Source organism: Salvelinus namaycush, chromosome 13 (genome assembly GCF_016432855.1).
Source record: "Salvelinus namaycush isolate Seneca chromosome 13, SaNama_1.0, whole genome shotgun sequence".
Lineage (NCBI taxonomy): Eukaryota > Metazoa > Chordata > Actinopteri > Salmoniformes > Salmonidae > Salvelinus > Salvelinus namaycush.
In genome coordinates, this window is record NC_052319.1 from 20151863 (window position 1) to 20173558 (window position 21696).

The 21696-nt window shown below is 43.1% G+C and overlaps 1 protein-coding gene across 2 annotated transcripts; it reads left to right on the forward strand.

Moving 5' to 3' along the window:
* The first annotated feature begins 3856 nt into the window (after nt 1–3856).
* On the forward strand, nt 3857–20797 carry LOC120058317 (basic leucine zipper and W2 domain-containing protein 1-A-like). Of its 2 annotated transcripts, none has more exons than XM_039006894.1 (12): nt 3857–3980; nt 4787–4860; nt 4949–5125; nt 12839–12933; nt 14201–14266; nt 14629–14764; nt 15175–15284; nt 15689–15859; nt 16176–16322; nt 16555–16693; nt 19737–19859; nt 20083–20797. In XM_039006894.1, the coding sequence occupies exons 2-12, from the start codon at nt 4797–4799 to the stop codon at nt 20112–20114; spliced, it is 1260 nt and encodes a 419-aa protein (XP_038862822.1). In that variant the 5' UTR covers nt 3857–3980; nt 4787–4796; the 3' UTR covers nt 20115–20797. The 2 variants fall into 2 exon arrangements, with proteins under 2 accessions (XP_038862822.1, XP_038862823.1); XM_039006895.1 differs by having other exon boundaries at nt 16558–16693.
* Nucleotides 20798–21696: the final 899 nt, after the last annotated feature.

The window sequence follows — 21696 nt, forward strand, 5'->3', positions numbered from 1 at the left end:
CTGGTGCACCAAAAAAAAGTGTCAAGGGAAGCCCGTTTGGATTTGGTGTCATTCCTATCGCATTGAGAGCATATGTCATTGACAGAAACAACTTGAATTGTTGCATCTCATTGTGTTGTTGTCCTCCAGTGGCTAGCTAGCTAAAATGGGCCCTTTCGTAAATTAGCCATGGGTGGAGATTGGGATTTGGACTTGGGATTTTACTTAATTCTCCATACTGGCCAATGATTATAACGGCGATTCTGATCCAGCCATCAATTCATACATTGTGCCCCTGGCCTGAGAGGATGGAAGTTCAAAATGTAGCTAGATGTAAAGCACCTTTAGTAAAGGAAAAGGAAAAGGAAAAGGAAAAGCACCTTTAGTAAATCCGCTTTTTCTGTGAGAGCTTCCCATGTCTGGAATACACTGCCATCAGACACACATAACTGCACCACATATCACACTTTCACAAAATGCTTGAAGACATGGCTAAAGGTCAATCAGATTTGTGAACATGGTCCCTAGCTGTGTGTTGCCGCTTTCCATGTCTGTTGTCTGTAAATTGTGAGGTGTGGAAACACTTTGTTGCTTTTATGAATTTTGTCTTGCTGCTTTTTGTTCTATGTTGCTCTGTCTGTATGCTACGTCTTGCTTGTCCTATGTTGCTATATCTGTATGCTATGTCTTGTTCTATGTTGCTATTGTCTATATTGTAATTGTTTTTAATAACCTGCCCAGGGACTGCGGTTGAAAATTAGCCGGCTGGCTAAAACCGGCACTTTTACTGAAACGTTGATTAATGTGCACTGTACCTGTAAAAATAAACTCAAACTCAACTCAACTCATGTAGAAGGCTAATGTTAACTAGCTAACGTTGCCCATGAAAGGAAGTTAAGCTAGCAAGCAAGCATTTTAGCCAAGTAGCCTAGGATAACAAAAAAATACAAGCGTGTACTGTATGAGAGTGTGATAGACCGTTTCGTCAACATGAAAGACTGGAGGATGGCATTGGCATTTCTCTACAAGTAGGGTGACTCAACATGTTTTTTCTACTTGCACAAACGTGCACACACACACAGAAATCAGAACCATGGACTGCCATCATATTTAGCTTATGTTGATTGGACTAAATTGTTTTTGGTATCTTTTAGTTGTCACTGTATTAGAATAAGCGTATGTGATTTCATGATGTTGAAGTTGAAATAGTGCTGGAATAGTGGAGATAGCTCCTGTTTTCTTTGTGACTTGCGGTAACTCTCCGTGGTTCTAAAGCAATAGTTATTTAGTAGTCCCGGAAATGTCTGAAAACATTAACTTGCTTGACCTTGCAGTAGGTCATGTAACTGTTAGTTACATGCAATATGCTTTGTGGACTTCTCTGGACAGAGGTTGCTCTCAGGTTTTGTGATGAAACGAAGATGTGGTTTAATTTATTCTGACACTGTGTCTTGTTATTGTCACAGCCTTTAGGCCTATATATCATGGTCGCAAGGCATATGAACTAACAGGTTATAGAGCAACCAACACAGGTTGTAATATGGCTTTTTTTTCTGGCTACCCAGTGATTTTACCCACGCACCACTACTGGCTCTGACTCATGTGCGCTATTGATGAGTCTGCAGTCCTTTAGCTCACGTAGCAGACAAGACCTGCTGTATGAGGTACTACAAACCCATGGCTGGGTGAGACAGATGGACATACAGAGATTTACTTGGGTCCCAGCCCATGTGGGGTTGGAGGGAAATAAAGAAGCTGATGTACTGGCTAAATAGGCTGTTAGCGGTGGGGAGGTGAACGTTGAAGTTTTAATGAGCAAGGCAAAGGCAAAAGGCCTGATATGAACATTGGTGGTGCAGAATGGCAGGGGCAGTGGAATAGAGACAATAAGGGAAGGCATCTCTTCCAAATACAGAGAAGGGGAGGGTACAATTGTAGGATGAGACCGAAAAGAAGAGGCCATCTTCACTAGGCTTAGTAGGGTAGGACACAGCCAGCTGAACAAGTCATTACATCTAATAGGAAGGCATCCATCAGGAAGATGTGATTACTAACAGGAAATTGAAACAGTTGGACATGTGTTGGTACAGTGTGGGCAATATGAGAGGGAGAGTGAGAGATGGAGAAGCTGTATGAGAGAAAGGGGGATACGGGATTTGAGTAGAAAATCAATATAGTTTCCAATTTTTTGTTTTATTTTTTAAGAGAAACCGGGCTGGCAGTGCTTTGCAATCGAGGGTGGTGCATTTGCCATACCAAGCATTGGTGCATCCAGTCAAGATGCTCTCAATGGTGCAGCTGTATAACTTTTTGAGGATCCGAGGACCCATGACAAATTTTTTCAGCCTCCTGAGGGGGAAGCGGCGGGTGTGTGTGGACCATGTTAAGTCCTTCATGATGTGAACACCAGGTAACTTGAAGCTCTCGACCCACTCCACTACAGCCCTGTCTATGTGGATGGGGGCGTGCTCTCCCCTCTTTCTCCGGTAGTTCATGATCAGCTCCTTGGTCTTACTGATGTTGAGGGAGAGGTTGTTGTCATAGCACCACACTGTCAACTCTTTGGCCTCCCTGTAGGCTGTTGGTGTTGGAGTGAACAGGGAGTACAGGAGGGGACTAAGCACACACCCTTGAGGGGCCCTACGTGTCGAGGGTCAGCATGGCGAAGGTGTTGTTGCCTACTCTCAACACCTGGGTCCGTACCGTCATGAAGTCCAGGATCCAGTTACAGAGGGTGGTGTTCAGACCCAGGGTCCCTAGCTTGATGATGAGCTTGGAGGGGACTATGGTGTTGAACGCTGAGCTGTAGTCTATGAACAGCATTCACACATAGTTATTTCCCCTCTTGTCCAGGTGGGAGAGGGCAGTGTGAAGTGCAACTGAGATTATGTAATCTGTGGATCTGTTGGGGCGGTATGCGAATTGGAGTGGGCCAAGGGTGTCTGGGATGATGGTGTTGATGTGTAGCATGACCAGCCTTTCAAATCACTTCATAATTACAGATGTGAGTGCTATAGGGTGATAGTAATTTAGCCAGGTTACCTTGGAGTTCTTGGGAACAGGGACAATGGTGGTCAGTTTTAAACATGTTAGGATTACAGACTGGAACAAGGAGAGATTGAAAATGTCTGTGAAGACACTTGCCAGCTGGTCTGCGCATGCTTTGATAACGTGTGTTGGTCTGGCCCAGCGGCCTTGCGAGTGATAACCTGTTTAAAAGTTTTACTCACATTGGCACAGACACAGTCATCTGGAACAACAGGGGCTTTCATGCAAGATTCAGTGTTGTATTCCTCGAAGTGAGCATAAAAGGCATTTAGCTCGTTTGGGTGTTCTTCATCACTGGGCATCTTACGGCTGGGTTTCCCTTTGCAATCCGTTATTGTCTGCAAGCCCTGCCACATACGACATGTGTCAGAGCCGGTTTAAGATGTTGCCCTTCTCCATCGGCACCCTCTTCTTATTCTCAACAATTAGGTTAAGGTCAGGGTTAGCTAAAATGCACACACAAAAAAATCTACTTTTGAAGTCAATTTGACAAAAGCTGTATCACATCTAGACACTAGGCAGGTAGCCTAGTGGTTAGAGTGTTGAGCCAGTAACCGAAAGGTTGCTTGATTGAATCCCTGAGCTGACAATGTAAAAATATGTTGTTCTACCCGTGAACGAGGCAGTTAACCCACTGTTCCCTGGTAGGCCGTCATTGTAAATAAGAATTTGTGCTTAACTGACTTGCCTAGTTAAATAAAGGTTACATTTAAAAAAAGATATATAATAATGGCTGTCAAGTAGGATTTAGTTCCTTCCTGTCGCTGGCCCACACTCCAGCACAGTAGGTGGCGTTAATGCACCTTTAATGAATGGATGCCAACCGCACTTAAATTCCAAAAAAGAAGAAGAAGATTGCGCAGCCGCTTCACAGCCAGATAATTCAGTTCAGTTCTGTCGCAGTAACGTTCGTTGTTTTTATTCGACTGTTTTTGAGAGTAAATTTGATTTCGGTAAGTAGTTTATAACAGTAATGTTAATTAACTGGCATGCTTTAGATAGTACCTAGCTAAATCAATCAGGTTTATTAGACGCCTGCGCACGATTGCTAACGTGTTAGCAGCCATGCTCGCTAACGTTAGCCTGCTTACTCTGGCTAGCCACGTCGTTAGCTTCTCTGGCTAGCTAATTGTCAAGATTGCATGGCATGTAACGTTAGGTCTTTATAGTAGTGGTAACTCGTTAACCTTACAATATGTTACAGATGGTCTGTATTTGTTGATTTTTCAGGCCGATTAGCAGTTAACTTTGTCAGTTACTTGCTAGCTAGCGAACTGGCCATAAATGGATTGTATTTCCGAGACCTGGGTACATAGCCAGCCGGCAGGCCTTACGCTTGATAACTAGCTAGCTAAGTAACGCGTCAGCTACTTTTTCAACAGTTGTTGAAATAGGCATGATCAGCCTATGTTATATATATATATATATATATATTTGACTATCTAGCTAGGTAGTTACTTGTAACAAGCCATAATGTAGCCAACGTTAGCTAGCTAACTAGCTGATTATGTAAATTTAGCTAGCTAAAGTTAGTTGACTGCGGAGCCATATGGCTCTAAACTGGTTAACAGCAGTTGCCAACATTGTGTGCTATGGATCACATTGCCACGGGGGTTCTGACTTGTCAATTATTACACTTATATCCCAAACCAACACCTGTCAATCCTACTTGTACATATATTGTGGTGTTAGGTGATTTACAGACAACTAGCTTATCTTTCAGCTATAATAATAATGTCCTCTTCTCATTCTCATTCAGGGTGTCTTTTATGAGTAATCAAAAGATTCAGAAGCCAACGCTTACAGGCCAGCGTTTTAAAACTAGGAAGAGAGGTGGGTGTAAACTGAATGTATTACTATCATGACTGGCAAAATTCTGTTATGATTTGTGTCCCTAATGAATGCATCGATCTTTCAACAGATGAAAAGAAGGTGTTTGACCCTACTCAGTTTCAGGAAACCATTGTACAAGGTCTGAACCAAACTGGCAGTGATCTCGACGCTGTTGCGAAATTTCTTGATGCCTCTGGTGCCAAGCTTGACTACCGCCGCTATGCTGAGACACTCTTTGACATCCTGGTGGCTGGCGGAATGCTGGGTAAGGATAGAATTGAATGCTGGGGAAGGATAGAATGGAAGAGAATGTTAGTGTAAGGTGCTGGCAAAATAAGGATAAAATGGAATGCTAGGTAAAGAGAAAATTGAATAGAATGGGAAAAAATGTGTGTTTGTGTGAAAGTCTATAATAAGGGAGTGAACGTTATTTATATTGAGGGATACCTGGAGATAATCGGACCTCTGAAATGAAAGTGGATGGCCCTCCCCCTGAGGAAAATATTAGTGATGCACCGATATTACATTTTTGCCCGATTCCGATATTTTCCTTGCCAAAAAAACGATATTGATATTTAACATTTTTGCGGCCTTTTATGCATTCTAGTTCAGTTAAATAGTTAATACACGCACATGTGAACGCAGCGGTCTAAGGCACTGCATCTCCGTGCAAGAGGCGTCACTACAGTTACTGGTTCGAATCCAGGCTGTATCACATCCGGCCGTGATTGGGAGTCCCATAGGGCGGCGCACAATTGGCACAGCGTCGTCCGGCTTTGGCCTGGGGTATGCCGCCATTGTAAATAAGAATTTGTTCTTAACTGACTTGCCTAGTTATATAAAGGTTACACACACCACACTAACCAAAATGTTATTTTGTTGGCATTTACGTATGTCCCCATTACCAGTAAAACAATCAAAACCTATTTCTTTCGCTCTTCATTTGTTCAGTCGTTTCATTCTCAACCAGGATTTCTATGGAACGCCGTTTGGGTCTTGCATGTCAAAAAAGATGCATGTCAAATAAGCTTGTTGACCAATCAGGACCTGAATATGACTGCACTTCACATAATAATTTAACGCGTTCATACATTTATTACATAGTTATTACACATTGATTACACTATCGCTTGTATTTCAGATGTCACAACTATTCATCGATATGTATGCTATGATGCTGGTAAAGTTGTCTCGCGCACCTACAGTGCTGGTCATTAAAAAAAAGCTAGCTAGCTCATGGATGCAAACAATGTTCTTCCCCAAAAACATACAGCTAACTATATATAATTAGGTGTCATCATCTAAAATAAAATATCCCTAATTAGACCGTTGCTATTTAATTAATGGTGGTCGGACCCATCTATGTGAAGCTAGCCACAATAAGGATTAGCCACAATAGTGTACTTTGCGGTTAGCCTTTCAAATAAAAGTATGGCATAATTATACTATTTGTATTCATTTGCATCACTGTCAATGACTTTTATTTTGATAGCAACCCGCAAATTCCACTATTGTGTCTAAGCCTTATTGTGGCTAGCTTCACAACACAGAACTCGGTCTGGTCACGCCTCACTAGCCAGATGAAGCTAGCTGGCTGCTTATAACGTTAGCTTTGGGCAACAAGGTTAATTAGCTGGCTAGATATTTATTTTCATGAACTGAAGATCCATTTCAATAGGCAAACATGTGGCTACCTAGCTAATACTTACACACATGGATTCCTAAATCTTTTCTTAGAATAGTGAAAATGACTGCAGTTTCTACTGGTCATTGTTTTCAGGCAGGTTCTATTGGTGCTAGCTAGGTACCAAGCTAAAGCTAGCTACCCCAGAAGTTGCGGTCGAACAAATTATGCATTATTACCAACGCGGTATTGTTCATGGCCGGTGTTAGCTTGTTTGCAGACTTGTTTTGTATAGCTTTGACAGTGCTACTGTATCATTTTTGACACGCAAAGACCCAAACGGCGTTCCATAGTATCAAGCTAATAGCAGTGACGCTATTACTGTGTAACTCCGGTAGGACCACGTCTGAAAAATAGCGCCCTTGGTAGTGTGTATCGGTGCTCGGCCAGTCGGCGAAAGCCAACATCACACACGACAGAGAACGGTTGATTGTCAAGGGCAATGAATTCCATTATCTTGGCTTTAATGGATTTCGCCTTTGAGTTGTCTCGCTGAAATTTTCTTACTCTTTCAAATGACTGCTCGGCTTGTTGACTGCTCGATCCACACAGTAGACTTTGTGGGCGTCATTACGTCATGTCGGTGAACAATATTGCGTTATATAGGTATGCACGGTAGCTTTGACATCGGTTTTTAACATTGGCGTTAAACTAGACATCGGGCCGATACCGATGTCATTTTTAGCTAATATCAGACGATTTCCAATATGTTCACCGATATATCGTGCATCCCTAGAAAATATATTACCTAACCCTCTCCGAGCGTTTGGGAAAAAATAAAACGTGTAACCCTCCCCCTCCAAAATGATGATTAAAACAAAATAGCAGGGAATTTTAAATCCCATAGTAGGCTATCAATTTTGCAGTCGTGATTTCTATCAAATCAAATTGTTGAGAACTACAGCTGTATCCATACCATATTCATGTTATCCGCTAAAGGGCGGCAGTTACCAGTTTAAGCGTTAAGGGCGTCCACACAACGATAACGATAAATTATACATGACTATAAAGCGTTTGCGAGCATCCAACTAGAGGAAGATTTATCGTTCTACAGTAGGCTTCACCTGTCAATCAAGTGATCAAAGCATCCTACTGCACGCTGTAGGCCTTTTAATATGGTGGGAAAACCGACCATTCGGTGCTTCAGCTTGTGTTCGTTGTCATAGTGACGACTGCAAATGATACCAGCGTACATTTTTTAAAATAGAAACTTGTATTTAAATTAAATGTAGAAATTCAACAACAAATGCTGTTTACCCTGCGTGTCTATTACATGTCATTGCTTGCCTCGTTGCTCAATGGATGTCAATTCGTTGGGCTCTTTTTCGCTGCTCATCACTGTCTCCAGAGTATAAGAAAGACAAGCATTTCGCTACACCCACAATAACATCTCCTAAACACATGTATGTGACCAATACAATTTTATTTGATCTGTCCTGTGCAACAATGTTATAATCACTGGCCACTCTCTTTGCAACTTTCCCGGACAGCTAAATTGGCCTAGGTCTATTTTACATTCAGCAATTAGCAAGAGCAGGCATGCTTCTCTCCACAAAACGTCTATTAGGCCTAGTTTAAAAAGATTGCTCCACTCCACACTGCCCTTTCCCTCCTGGACAAAAGGATGTGAGAATGCTGTTCATTGACTACAACTCAGCGTTCAACACCATATTGCCCACGAAGCTCATCACTAAGCGAAGGACCCTGGGATTAAAACACCTCCCTCTGCAACTGGATCCTGGACTTAATGACGGGCTATCCCAAGGTGGTAAGAGTAGGCAACAACACATCGCCATGCTGATTCTCAACACGGCTGCTCGTCAGAGGTGCATGCTTAGTCCCCTCCTGTACTCCCTTTTCACCCACAACTGCATGGCCAACCACGACTCCAACACCACGTTTGTTGACGACACAACAGTGGTAGGCCTGAACACTGACAACAATGAGGTCAGAGACCAGGCATTGTCAAATCAAAATTATATTTGTCACATGCGCCGAATACAACAGTGAAATGCTTACTTACAGGCTCTAACCAATAGTGCAAAAAAGGTATTAGGTGAACAATAGGTAGGTAAAGAAATAAACAACAGTAAAAAGTCAGGCTATATACAGTAGGGAGGCTGTAAAAGTAGCGAGGCTACATACAGACACCGGTTAGTCCGGCTGATTGAGGTAGTATGTACATGTAGATATGGCTAAAGTGACAATGCATATATGATAAACAGAGTAGCAGCAGCATAAAAAGAGAGGTTGGGGGGGGGGGGGGCAGCACAGTGCAAATAGTCTGGGTAGCCATTTTGTTACCTGTTCAGGAATCTTATGGCTTTGGGGTAAAAACTGTTGATGCCTTTTTGTCCGAGACTTGGCGCTCCGGTACTGCTTGACATGCGGTAGTAGAGAGAACCGTCTGTGGCTGGGGTCTTTGACAATTTTTAGGGCCTTCCTCTGACACCGCCTGGTATAGAGGTCCTGGATGGCAGGCAGCTTAGCCCCAGTGATGTACTGGGCTGTACACACTACCTTCTGTAGTGCCTTGCGGTCAGAGGCCGAGCAATTGCCGTACCAGGCAGTGATGCAACCAGTCAGGATGCTCTTGATTTTGCAGCTGTATAACCTTTTGAGGATCTGAGGACCAATGCCAAATCTTTTTAGTTTCCTGAGGGGGAATAGGCTTTGTCGTGCCCTCTTCACGACTGTCTTGGTGTGCGACCATTCTAGTTTGTTGTTGATGTGGACACCAAGGAACTTGAAGCTCTCAACCTGCTCCACTACAGCCCCTGTCGATGAGAATTGGGGCGTGCTCGGTCCTCCTTTTCTTGTAGTCCACAATCATCTCTTTAGTCTTGGTTACGTTGAGGGATAGGTTGTTATTCTGGCACCACCTGGCCAGGTCTCTGACCTCCTCCCTATAGGCTGTCTCGTCATTGTCGGTGATCAGGCCTACCACTGTTGTGTCGTCTGCAAACTTAATGATGGTGTTGGAGTCGTGCCTGGCCATGCAGTAGTGGGTAAACAGTGAGTACAGGAGGGGACTGAGCACGCACCCCTGGGGAGCTCCAGTGTTGAGGATCAGCATGGCAGATGTATTGCTACCTTCCCTCACATTTACATTTAAGTTATTTAGCAGACGCTCTTATCCAGAGCGACTTACAAATTGCCTGGGGGTACCTGGGGGTGGCCCGTCAGGAAGTCCAGGATCCAGTTGCAGAGGGAGGTGTTTAGTCCCAGGATCCTTAGCTTAGTGATGAGCTTTGAGGGTACTATGGTGTTGACCGCTGAGCTGTAGTCAATGAAAAGCATTCTCACGTAAGTGTTCCTTTTGTCCAGGTGGGAAAGGGCAGTGTGGAGTGCAATAGAGATTGCATCATCTGTGGATCTGTTTGGGCGGTATGCAAATTGGAGTAGGTCTAATGGTGTTGATGTGAGCCATTACCAACCTTTCAAAGCACTTCATGGCTACGGACGTGAGTGCTACGGGTCTGTAGTCATTTAGGCAGGTTGGCTTTTTGTTCTTGGGCACAAGGACTATGGTGGTCTGCTTGAAACATGTTGGTATTACAGACTCAATTAGGGACATGTTGAAAATGTCAGTGAAGACACCTGCCAGTTGGTCAGCACATGCCCGGAGCACACGTCCTGGTAATCCGTCTGGCCCCGCAGCCTTGTGTATGTTGACCTGTTTAAAGGTCTTACTCACGTCGGCTACGGAGAGTGTGATCACACAGTCGTACAGAACAGCTGATGTTCTCATGCATGCCTCAGTGTTGCTTTCCTAGAAGCTAGCGTAGAAGTGATTTAGCTCGTCTGGTAGGCTTGTGTCACTGGGCAGCTCGCGGCTGTGCTTCCCTTTGTAGTCTGTAATAGTTTGCAAGCCCTGCCACATAAGACAGGCGTCGGAGCCGGTGTAGTATGATTCAATCTTAGCCCTGTATTGACGCATTGCCTGTTTGATAGTTCGTCGCAGGGCATAGCAGGATTTCTTGTAAGCTTTCGGGTTAGAGTCCCGCACCTTGAAAGCGGCAGCTCTACCCTTTAGCTCAGTGCGAATGTTGCCTGTAATCCATGGCTTCTGGTTGGGGTATGTACGTACAGTCACTGTGGGGACAACATCTTCGATGTACTTATTGATAAAGCCAGTGACTGATGTGGTGTACTCCTCAATGCCATTGGAAGCATCCCGGAACATGTTCCAGTCTGTGATAGCAAAACAGTCCTGTAGTTTAGCATCTGCTTCATCTGATCACTTTTTTATTGACAGTCACTGGTGCTTCCTGCTTTAATTTTTGCTTGTAAGCAGGGATCAGGAGGATAGAATTGTGGCCAGATTTACCAAATGGAGAGCTTTGTACTCATCTTTGTGTGTGGAGTACAGGTGATCTAGAATTTTTTTTCCTCTGGTTGCACATTTAACATGTTGATGGGAATTTTGTAGAACTGATTTAAGTTTCCCTGCATTAAAGTCTCCGGCCACTAGGAGCGCCGTCTCTAGGTGAGCGGTTTGCTTATTTACTTATACAGCTGACTGAGTGCGGTCTTAGTGCCAGCATCTGTCTGAGGTGGTAAATAAACAGCCACGAAAAGTATAGCTGAAAACTCTAGGCAGGTAGTGTGGCCTGCAATTTATCACAATATACTCTACTTCAGGCGAGCAAAATCTAGACTTAGATTTCACGCACCAGCTGTGGTGCTAGGACAACAACCTCTACCTCAACGTGAGCAAGACAAAGGAGATGATCGTGGACTACAGGAAAAGGAGGGTCGACCACTCCCCCATTCACATCAACGGGGCTGTAGTGGAACGGGTCGAGAGTTTCAAGTTCCTTTGTGTCCACATCACCAACAAACTATCATGGTCCAAACACACCAAGAATCGTGAAGAGGGCACAACAACGCCTTTTCCCCCTTGGGAGACTGAAAAGATTTGGCATGGGTCCCCAGATCCTCAGTTATACAGCTGCACCATCGAGAGCATCCTGACCGGTTGCATTTCCGCCTGGTATGGCAACTGCTCGATTATCACAGTACATCACTGGGTCAAAGCTTCCTGCCATCCAGACCCTATATACTAGGCGGTGTCAGAGGAGGGCCCAATTTTTTTTTTTTATACTCAAGTCACCAAAGTCATAGGCTGTTCTCTCTGCTACCGCATGGCAAGCGGTACCGGAACGCCAAGTCTAGGTCCAAAAGGCTCCTTAACAGCTTCTAACCCCCCAAGGCGTAAGACTGCTGAACAGTTAATCAAATGGCCACCCGGACTATTTACATTGACCCCACCCCCCATGTTTTTATGCTGCTACTAACTGTTTATTATCTATGCATAGTTGCTTTACCCCTACCTACATGTACAAATTACCTCAACCAACCTGTAACCCTGCACATTGACTCGGTACTGGTACTCCCTGTATTTAGCCTCGTTATTGTCCTTTTATTTCATTTTTTATTTTATTTAGTAAATGTTTAGTAAACAACTTCAAATCATAACGTCAGCGATCTTCAGGCCAGAAAGTCAGAGCTCTAGAAAAGAGGCCTGATTTTAGTTTCCGGTTTTGAATTCCGAGTTTATAAACTGTTCAAAAAGATGTAACCTTTATTTAACTTGGCAAGTCAGTTAAGAACAAATGATTATTTACAATGATAGCCTACACCGGCCAAACCTGGACGACACTGGGCCAATTGTGCACAGCCTTATGGGACTCCCAATCACAGCTGGTTGTGATACAGCCTGGAATCAAACCAGGGTGTCTGTAGTGAGACCTCTTGCACTGAGATGCAGTGCCTTAAACCGCTGCACCACGGGAGCCCCAAAGATTTTCCTAGTCGGAGCTCGTTTTTCTTGAACACACTGAAGTCATTAGTCGGAGATTTCCGAGTTCCCCGTTTTGGTTGCAGCATTTCTACCACTGTTCTTGTTGCGCATTACATGCGCTATTTACCAGATACTCTACACACCCGCGTTCTAGATATGCCAAGCACAGAGAGACTGATCGAACAGCCAATGGAAAGGTAAAACCGAAATGCCCACCCAGCTGGGCTCAGCGAGGAGAATGAGCGAGAACAGCGTTGTACACCAAAGTTACACGTGTCAAATTCAATACCAGTATTCCCAAATGCTGACCAATACTGACATTTAATCGATTACAAATTACCCTCCCCTGGACTAAAAAAGTGTGTGTGTTTTTATATAAATAAATAACCCTCCCCCTGACTGAAATTGAAAAAGCACTTTCCTCAGGGTAACAATTGTGTTAATTTCAACTGGTCCCTAACCTTCACTTTTGTTTTCTTCTTTTTCAGCCCCAGGGGGTACCTTATCAGATGACTTGACCCGTACAGAGTTCTGTCTCTTTACAGCCCAAGAAGACCTGGAGACCATGCAAGCTTATGCTCAGGTACACTTGTGCAAATGGAGTTTATTGGTTTAGCAATAGAGCTGAATATGATGATGCTTTCTGTTTTTTTCTTTTCTTTACCACAATAGTAGCTGTGGTTCAAACCCCTTTTCTACTGAAGGAAAAGGTTGATTATGATACAAGTGATTTCAGTTTTTGGATTAACATTGGCCTGTTATTTAGAGATCTGGGACAGGTCTCCCGATAGCAATGTAACTTTGGCTTACAAGTGTTTTAACGATGCATCTTTCCTACAACTTCTGAAGGTGTAACATTTGTTTCCCAAAACACAACTCTGAGAGAACTTTTTGCGTAGTGCGTTGTTGAGGCATGTGTCGATACTGATAGGATCGAAAGGCAGTGCTGCTCTCGGTTCAGCTTTCTCCATTCAAATCGTACCTCAACATTGTAATTATTCCACAAGACTAACACTGGATCAGGTCCTAAAGAGAGATTATCACCTATGGCTGCAAATATTGAGGCTGCTTATCCTAGTGCTTACCCTATAATAATGCACTAAATAAAGATTTTGCTCATCATTGCACACATGGTAGGCTAAACATGAAATATATTGAGGTGAAAATGAGACGGTAGCCAAATAGCAAAATAAAACTAAATGTAATTAACAGGATTATTGTTTTCAATATCATTGAAATACAGTATATAGGCCTATGTAACCTATGCTGTAGGTGGGCTATTTATCTTTTAATGCAGTCATCTCGGTTTTCATTTGAAGCATCTTTTTATCCTTCGCTTGTTTGTAACAATTGCAAAGATATTGGCAACTCTGTATTTGTAGTCAACTTCGTTGTGAAGTTATCGGTGGTCACAGACGGATAAACCATGTGTAAAGTGACGCAGGAGGGCTAAAAACATCTAACGTAACACAGCTGTTCTACGGGTGGTGTAGTTAAGTGTGACAATGGTTTTGGGAAACAGCTCAGTTTAAATAAAACATTTTTTAAAATGTAACTAGGCAAGTCAGTTAAGAACAAATTCTTATTTACAATGGCGGCCTACACCGGCCAAACCCGGACAACGCTGGGCCAATTGTGCGGAGCTCTATGGGACTCCCAATGACTTCCGGTTATGATACAGCCTGTAATTGAACCAGGGTATCTGTAGTGACGCCTCAAGCACTGAGATGCAGTGCCTTAGACCGCTGCGCCACTCGGGAAAACCTCCTACGAAGGTTCCAACAATTAACTTCGCCATAAGATGCTTTTGGGAAACAGGCCCTGACTCTGTTTTCCCTGTCGTTACTTAGGTTTTCAACAAGCTTATCAGGCGCTACAAGTACCTGGAGAAAGGGTTCGAAGAGGAGATCAAGAAGGTAAATATGTTGTCTTGTTGTGCAACATTGTTCAATATGACGCATTTTTCTGTTGTCACCATAGTTATTCAACTCATTGCTGCTTCCCAAATGACGCCCATAGGGCTTTGGTAAAAAAAATAGTGCACTATAAAGGGAATAGGGTGCCATTTGGGATACAGACTTGATAGACGTGGGGAAGGATTACATTATTGAGCCTGGCATTAGACATTTTGTTCTAGAATATGCAATTCTCTCAACTCTAGGCCTTATGTTCCATAGTGTTATACCAGCATTCTATTGTATTCCATTCCATCCTTGTGCTAGCATTCTATTGTATTCTAAGTTTCAGTATTTGCATTTCCCTCTTATCTCCTGTGCAGTTGCTGCTGTTCCTAAAGGGGTTCACTGAGTCTGAGCGCAACAAGCTGGCCATGTTGACTGGCATCCTGCTAGCCAACGGCAACATCTCAGCCTCTATCCTCAATAGCCTCTACAACGAGAACCTCGTCAAAGAAGGTGTGCAGCAGTGCCAGCTCAATAGGGCAGGTTTCCTGGACAATGATTAAGCCTAGTCCTGGACTAAAAATCACTTTCAATAGAGATTTTCCATTGAGTATTATTTTAAATCTAGGACTAGGCATAATCTGTGTCTGGAGAAACCAGACTATATACTTACAAGCTCATGTCCAGGTACTTGTAGGGACTTAAGTTAAATGAAAGTTGCAAACATTCACTGTAAGATGTGAATTTACGTAGGGCGTATTTATGGTTTTGTCTCATACAACAATCCGTGTGTGTGAAATTGCTTAATTTCTGTTTTTACTGGGCAGACTTGTAAAACTTTTGGAATCGTGTCTTGTGGAATCTGGCTTTTCACCTGGTAGGCTTAAAATAAATGGTTTCCCCTGTCTTTATTTTTTACACAGGTGTCTCTGCAGCCTTTGCTGTGAAACTTTTCAAATCCTGGATCCATGAGAAGGACATCAACTCTGTGGCCGGAAGTCTCCGGAAGGTCGGCATGGATAACAGGCTTCTGGTGAGTGAGACCACCAATAATGTGGGTGATGTCCAATCCGAAGCCATGCTAGCTTTCCTTGGCTCAGTGTAAAACAGTCATTGGGTAGCAGGGAAGTTAAGAAAAGGGAGTTCTCGGAATACAAAGGTTCTGTCTTTCCTTGATTCCTCGCAATCCTATCTCCTCACCTTCTCAATTGTATCGGAGTTGGTCGATGGTCCCTACCCTCTGACCTCCCCACTTTCCTAGGGGTTTTCATAATGAGGCGGTAAGTGGATGTAAGGAACTTAGGAAAGGTGAATTGAGAGAGCCAAGGAGAAGCCTTCTTAGTTGGACAGGGCTTAAGCATAAAGATGCAATATAGTTGCATGCGTTCTACTTAATTCTGTGTCGTTAAGCCTGTTTCTTCACCTTGTGTCTTGCAGGAGCTGTTTCCTGCCAACAAGCGGAGCTGTGAGCACTTCTCTAAGTACTTCACAGATGCTGGACTCAAGGAGCTGTCAGACTTTGCCAGGAACCAGCAGGCCATCGGGTCCCGTAAGGAGCTTCAGAAGGAGCTCCAGGAACAGATGGAGCGCGGGGATGCTTTCAAAGACGTGAGTCCAAAGCCTTGCTGTATGCAGATTGCTGGAGAAGCACTCCTCTGGTTGAGTTCCATTCCCTACCCTTAACCCTTCAAGGATGCACTTGCTCTCATTGTCCCTAATTGATTTAGACTCATTGGATTGGTTTTAGCATGGGAAGTGAATTTGTGCACACGTGGAGTAGAGAATCAGATCGCAGCCTCTGTGTTGAAGGATAGTTCTCGATTATGAATCCTCATTTTGTTAGCATGGGATGGACATGAAATGCCCAATAACCAGAATCACTTCTTACTTACGAACTTACTTTCATACCCTCCTTTCCCTCCAGATCATTGTCTCAGCCAGGGAAGAGATGAAGAAGAACAACATCTCAGAGCAGACCATGATCGGCATCGTGTGGACCAGCGTTATGAGCTATGTGGAGTGGAACAAGAAAGAGGAGCTGGTTACAGAACAAGCCATCAAACACTTGAAGGTAAGTCACTTGGCTGATTGGCTTGCACTGATTTCAGAGCCATCACTTCCCCATCTTACCAAATATGAGTTGTGTGGAGAGAAACTTGAGTTCACCTTCTCTGCAGGATTCTCACAATCAGCCATGGAATCAGACAGCATAGGCACATGGTGCTCCAAAATGTGACTGAAACGAGGGTAATTTTGTGGCTTGTTTTTTGTGACTCATGGAAACACCCCCTGTCTCTCCACAGCAGTACAGCCCACTGCTGAAGGCGTTCACATCCCAGGGAGCCTCTGAGATCCTGCTGCTGGTGAAGATGCAGGAGTACTGCTATGACAACATCCATTTCATGAACTCCTTCCAGAAGATTGTGGTCCTGCTCTACAAAGGTAAAAGTGATGCTTGGCACTCAGTGTTAAGGAGATGGATTGGGGGTAAGGCCCTGCGACAGACTAGGTTCCTGTCCAGGGAGTGTACTTGTGTATCAAGCTGCCTTACACTACAGAAACCGGACATAGGCTCCTGCACCTATGGGTTGTTCTGGCTTAGACAAGGCTTGCTTACTTACAAAGGGAAGGAGAACAGTGTTGTCTGTGTCCACCGTCCTTGTTTTCCAATTCCTCTCAAAGCTCATTGGATGGGAATGTCTGAGGGAGGGACCTTGGATCTTTCTATCCAGTGAGCTTTGATTCCATCTTCTGACCTCGCATTGACCGTAGCCGCCAAAACCTTCCCGCTGTGCTAATCAAAGCGAGATCTGCGTTGACTACCATGAAAAATGGGCGTTCCTATTCCGTTTTGCCAAGTGGAGCAGAATCAATGACCAAAGAGGTGGAAATACTGCTCTATTTTCTTCACTTTCTGTTCCGCTTTGTTCAGCCAACCTGAGCCCACCTGAAAATGTTCGAGGGTCAGTGGTCTGTTTTAGAATGATTTTATATTCTTCCAAATATGAGAGATAGGACATTATATGCACCAGGGCTGACCCCATTTAAGTCGATTGTTTAGTCGATAGGCTGTTGGTTGACCGATAATTGTTAAGTCAATCAGTAGCAAAAAAAATCATGTTTCATGGTGTACAAGACATCTGTTTGATTTGCGCCTGTTTGAGTGGACTGATCCATTGAGGCCGTGGGGATGGCTCAGTCCATCACTCTAAGACATGTGCTACTTAAATTGTATATGGTTAAGGACAATGGTGCAACACTAATACAATTCATATTATCTTATAACAAATGCTCTTTCTCCCGCGTTTAATAGCAGTCGCTGTCTGCGGTTCTGAAACATAAGTGCACTGTTGAATTGGCGAGTTTTTCTAGACCATGTTGCTATGTGTATAATAGCAAAGTTAACAAGCATATTGGTGTTGAGGACAATGTGGCAGAGTCAGCAGCGGAGTTAGGAGACAATAAAATAGCCCTTGCCTTAATTGCCTAAGGAAAGTGAGGAGAGAGGAAATACCAACTGAACTCGGCTATAGATTATAGACCTAACTGTTAAATGTGCCTGGCTTTATAACATCCATATAAACTATATATACAGAAGTATGTGGACACCCCTTCAAATTAGTGGATTCAGCTATTTCAGCCACACTCGTTGCTGAGAGGTGTATAGACTTGAGCACACAGTCATGCAATCGCCATAGACAAACATTGGCAGTAGAATGGCCTTACTGAAGAGCTCAGTGACTTTCAACGTTGCACCGTCATAGGATGCCACCTTTCCAACAAATTATTTAGTCAAATTTCTGCCCTGCTAGAGCTGCCCGTCAACTGTAAGTGCTGTTATTGTGAAGTGGAAACGTCTAGGAGCAACAACGGCTGTCGCAAAGTGGTAGGCCACACAAGCTCACGGAACGTGACCACTGAAGCGTGTAATGCATAAACAATTGTCTGTCCTCGGTTGCAATACCCACTACCGAGTTCCAAACTGCCTCTGGAAGCATCGGCTGGAGCATCGGCTGGAGGGGTGAAGCTCGCCGCCATTGTACTCTGGAGCAGTGGAAACGCATTATCTGTAGTGATGAATCACGCGTCACCAGTTGGCAGTCCGACGGACGAATCTGGGTTTGGTGGATGCGAGTAGAACACTACCTGCCTGAATACATAGTGCCCACTGTAATGTTTGGTAGAGGAGGAATAATGGTCTGGGGCTGTTTTTCATGGTTCGGCCTACGCTACAGCATAGAAGGACATTAGAGATTTCTGTGCTTCCAACTTTGTGGCAACAGTTTGGGGAAGGCACTTTCTTCTTTCAGCATGACAATGCCCCTGTGCACAATGCGTGGTCCATACAGAAAGTTTGTTGAGATCGGTGTAGAAGAGCATGACTGGCCTGCTCAGAGCCCTGACCTCAACTCCATCAAACACGTTTGGGATGATTTGGACGCCAACTGCGAGCCAGGCCTAGACCAACTGCGAGCCAGACCTCCGTAATGCTCTTGTGGCTAAATGTAAGCAAGTCCCTGCAGCAATATCTAGTGGAAAGCCTTCCCAGAAGAGTTTTACAGCAGCAGAGGGGTGACCAACTCCATATTAATGCCCATAATTTTGTAATGAGATGTTCAGAGAGCAGGTGTCCACATACTTTTGGTCATGTAGTGTGTGTGTATATATCTACAGAAATAAGACAGATCCTGCTTCTGTTGACTGTTTGAGTGTTTGTTTAATAGCCTACTGATTATGTGAGCACCAAGCCTCACGCAACCACATGTCGGATAAACAATTTCACAAATTTGGCTGTTTTATCATCTTTGCTTTGTTGTTTATGAAGGCTTTATCCTTTGTGTGTGTTAGAACAGCCTTCCTGATATTACTTACAATTTATTTAGTATTTACGCTGTTCCAAATTGTCAAATTATTTTTAATAACCCTCCTTTTTCTTGATCGCATTATTATGATTATTATCATTTAGTAGACTTAGTATAGCAGCCTTGTATAACCACCATCGAGGTTTAGGCCTTAGAGCGCATTCTGTTTAGTCTTAATACTCTATCTTACTTAGGCCTATATTTCCATACTTTCTATAGACTACTGTATCAGTCATTTGTTTGTCATCACAAAGCAAACGAGTCATTCATGCTTTGAAATGCAATCAAGCATTTTAGTTTTAAAATAAAATAAAGCCACCCTTGAATAATTAGCGTACACAATAAATAAACCATTCCATTTCGGCAATTGCGTTCACGAATGCATGCAACTGTTTTTAATCTTTACTGTAATGAAGGCTTTACAAACAATGTTACAACCAACTCTCTGGGACGCTTATTTATTTAGTGTTTTTTGCGTTAGTGTTTTGAAGCAAGGTTGCCTAGCAGATTCACATCAGCACTTTTTAGTTGGGCATAATTGTCTTTGTCAAGTGGCCATAATGGCATCTTTATCCTGGGATGACTGCTGGTTTGTAATGATCATGTTGATTTATTTTTCCCAGCGGATGTTTTGAGTGAGGAGGCCATTCTGAAGTGGTACACCGAGGCCCACGTTGCCAAAGGAAGAAGTGTTTTCCTGGAACAGATGAAAAAGTTTGTGGAGTGGCTCAAGAACGCGGAGGAAGGTGAGCGTGGCTTACGTTTTACATTAGAGTTGAGTAATTTAGCAGACGCCTATCCAGAGCGACTGAAAATCAGTTCAACTATAGTAGGTACAATAACCACCTCGCCTTCAAAATAGGCGATAGTCCCATTGTCTGATGTGACTGAGCATGTAGTTTTGTCTGTATTCACCATAGCACATTTGTCTGTGCATGCAGTTGACTTGAATCTTATTTGTTTTTTCAGAATCTGAGTCCGAGGAGGAAGAGGCTGACTAAAAGACCTCAAGCCAAATCCAAGGCTCGTTTTCTTTTTTAGAATAACGTAATAACGTCTTTTTTTCTATTCTACCTCCTCAACAACCATAATGTCTAGATGTAATTTAAGGGCTTTTACATCATGTTCATTTTTTTAACTTATAAAGTTTACACTTCTGGATAGTAAGAATCATGAATAGATTTTCCCTTGACACACTTAATAATTCCTCATTTGAAGGGAAAGACATGTTGCCACATTTTAAAACCGCCCCCCTTAACTCACCCAGCCCCTTCTGTTGGTATGCATCTGTGTTTTATGAAAGAATGTTCCCTTTAAAATTGACTATTCATTCCGCTGGCATGATTCATAGCGTTCTTTTACTGCAGTTGGACTCTTATTTGCCAGTGGTTGATACATAAATGCTCACTATTTAACTCCTTTTTGTATTTTTATTTAGTCAGTGTGACATGTCCAGATAATCAGATTTTAAATTGAATGGCCGGGCTAGAAATCTCTTGTCCACACTATATGAAGTTCTAGCTACCAGTCTACTGAAAAGGTGCTGGTGGTGTAAACTGTAATCGCTCTCTGACATCTTCTGTAACACTGTGCCAGATTCTAGATTTAATTTTGGTTATTGTTGTAATTTCTTTACCCTGATATCAATTTGACTTTTTAAAATAAAGTTCAGTACTAGTTTTCAGTGTTTGTGTAATTACTCTCTGAGCTTGTCATTCGGAATAGTGTTTTCTCATTTGGCTTCTTAAATGATCCTCTGCAGCAGTTGGGGAATAGAATTCTTGTCGATGGAACTGCAAAATATGAGGGATAAAAATATATATATATATATATGGCTTGTTACATATAGACATAGTGTACACATGTCGAGTTAACCTAACCTTCACATAATCCAAAATACCTGACAAGAGTAACATTACTCCCGGTGTGGAAGGTACAAAACGACAATCCAACTCGGAGGTCGTCAACGCTCCTCACTTTAAATGGTAATTATGGCTCTGTCATGCATGAGGAAGAGCAGGGGTGAGACTAATTCAAGGTGCAAAACACCTGAATATCACTGAGGTAGGGAATAACAGGTAATTCAGTGCAGGGCAGTTAGACTGCGGGGTTGTCAGATATCTCAATTAGCAAGAGACTTTATTTCAGGTCACTGAGTAAGGTGACTTACAGTTTTGATTGATTGAATTAATTAAACAAATGGTCTACTCTGGTGCATTGAACAAGCAGGGAACCTCACCCTGTGGACCTGGAACTGGCCATCCTCAACATGTCTTTTAGCCTACAGAACATTATGTATTATATGTTTGAAGCCCCATGCATGCATATACCTCATCACAAAAAGGCTGCAACAATAAAGTAAAGATGGCAGCAAACAGATTCGTTCTACTGCTTTTGAGTCCATAGTTACTAAGATTAGAGAATAAGATTAGTGCAATACATTTTTACTCCTCACCAATAGATGGCAGTATGAGAATGTTTAAAGCCGTGTTCCTCCAGTGAAACCTATTGGACAAAAGAAACCCAGTAAATTGGCTATAGCTTGAAAGCGTTATCAAAAGTAGGAAGTATTACTCTGCTACT

What these genes read in the sequence shown, in the direction of transcription:
- LOC120058317 (XM_039006894.1), top strand. Translation starts at nt 4,797, where the DNA reads ATGAGTAATCAAAAGATTCAGAAGCCAACGCTTACAGGCCAGCGTTTT. An exon ending in TTTTAAAACTAGGAAGAGAG is followed by an intron (nt 4,861 to 4,948) that starts GTGGGTGTAAAC and finishes ATCTTTCAACAG; the next exon opens with ATGAAAAGAAGGTGTTTGAC. An exon ending in TCGAAGAGGAGATCAAGAAG is followed by an intron (nt 14,267 to 14,628) that starts GTAAATATGTTG and finishes TCTCCTGTGCAG; the next exon opens with TTGCTGCTGTTCCTAAAGGG.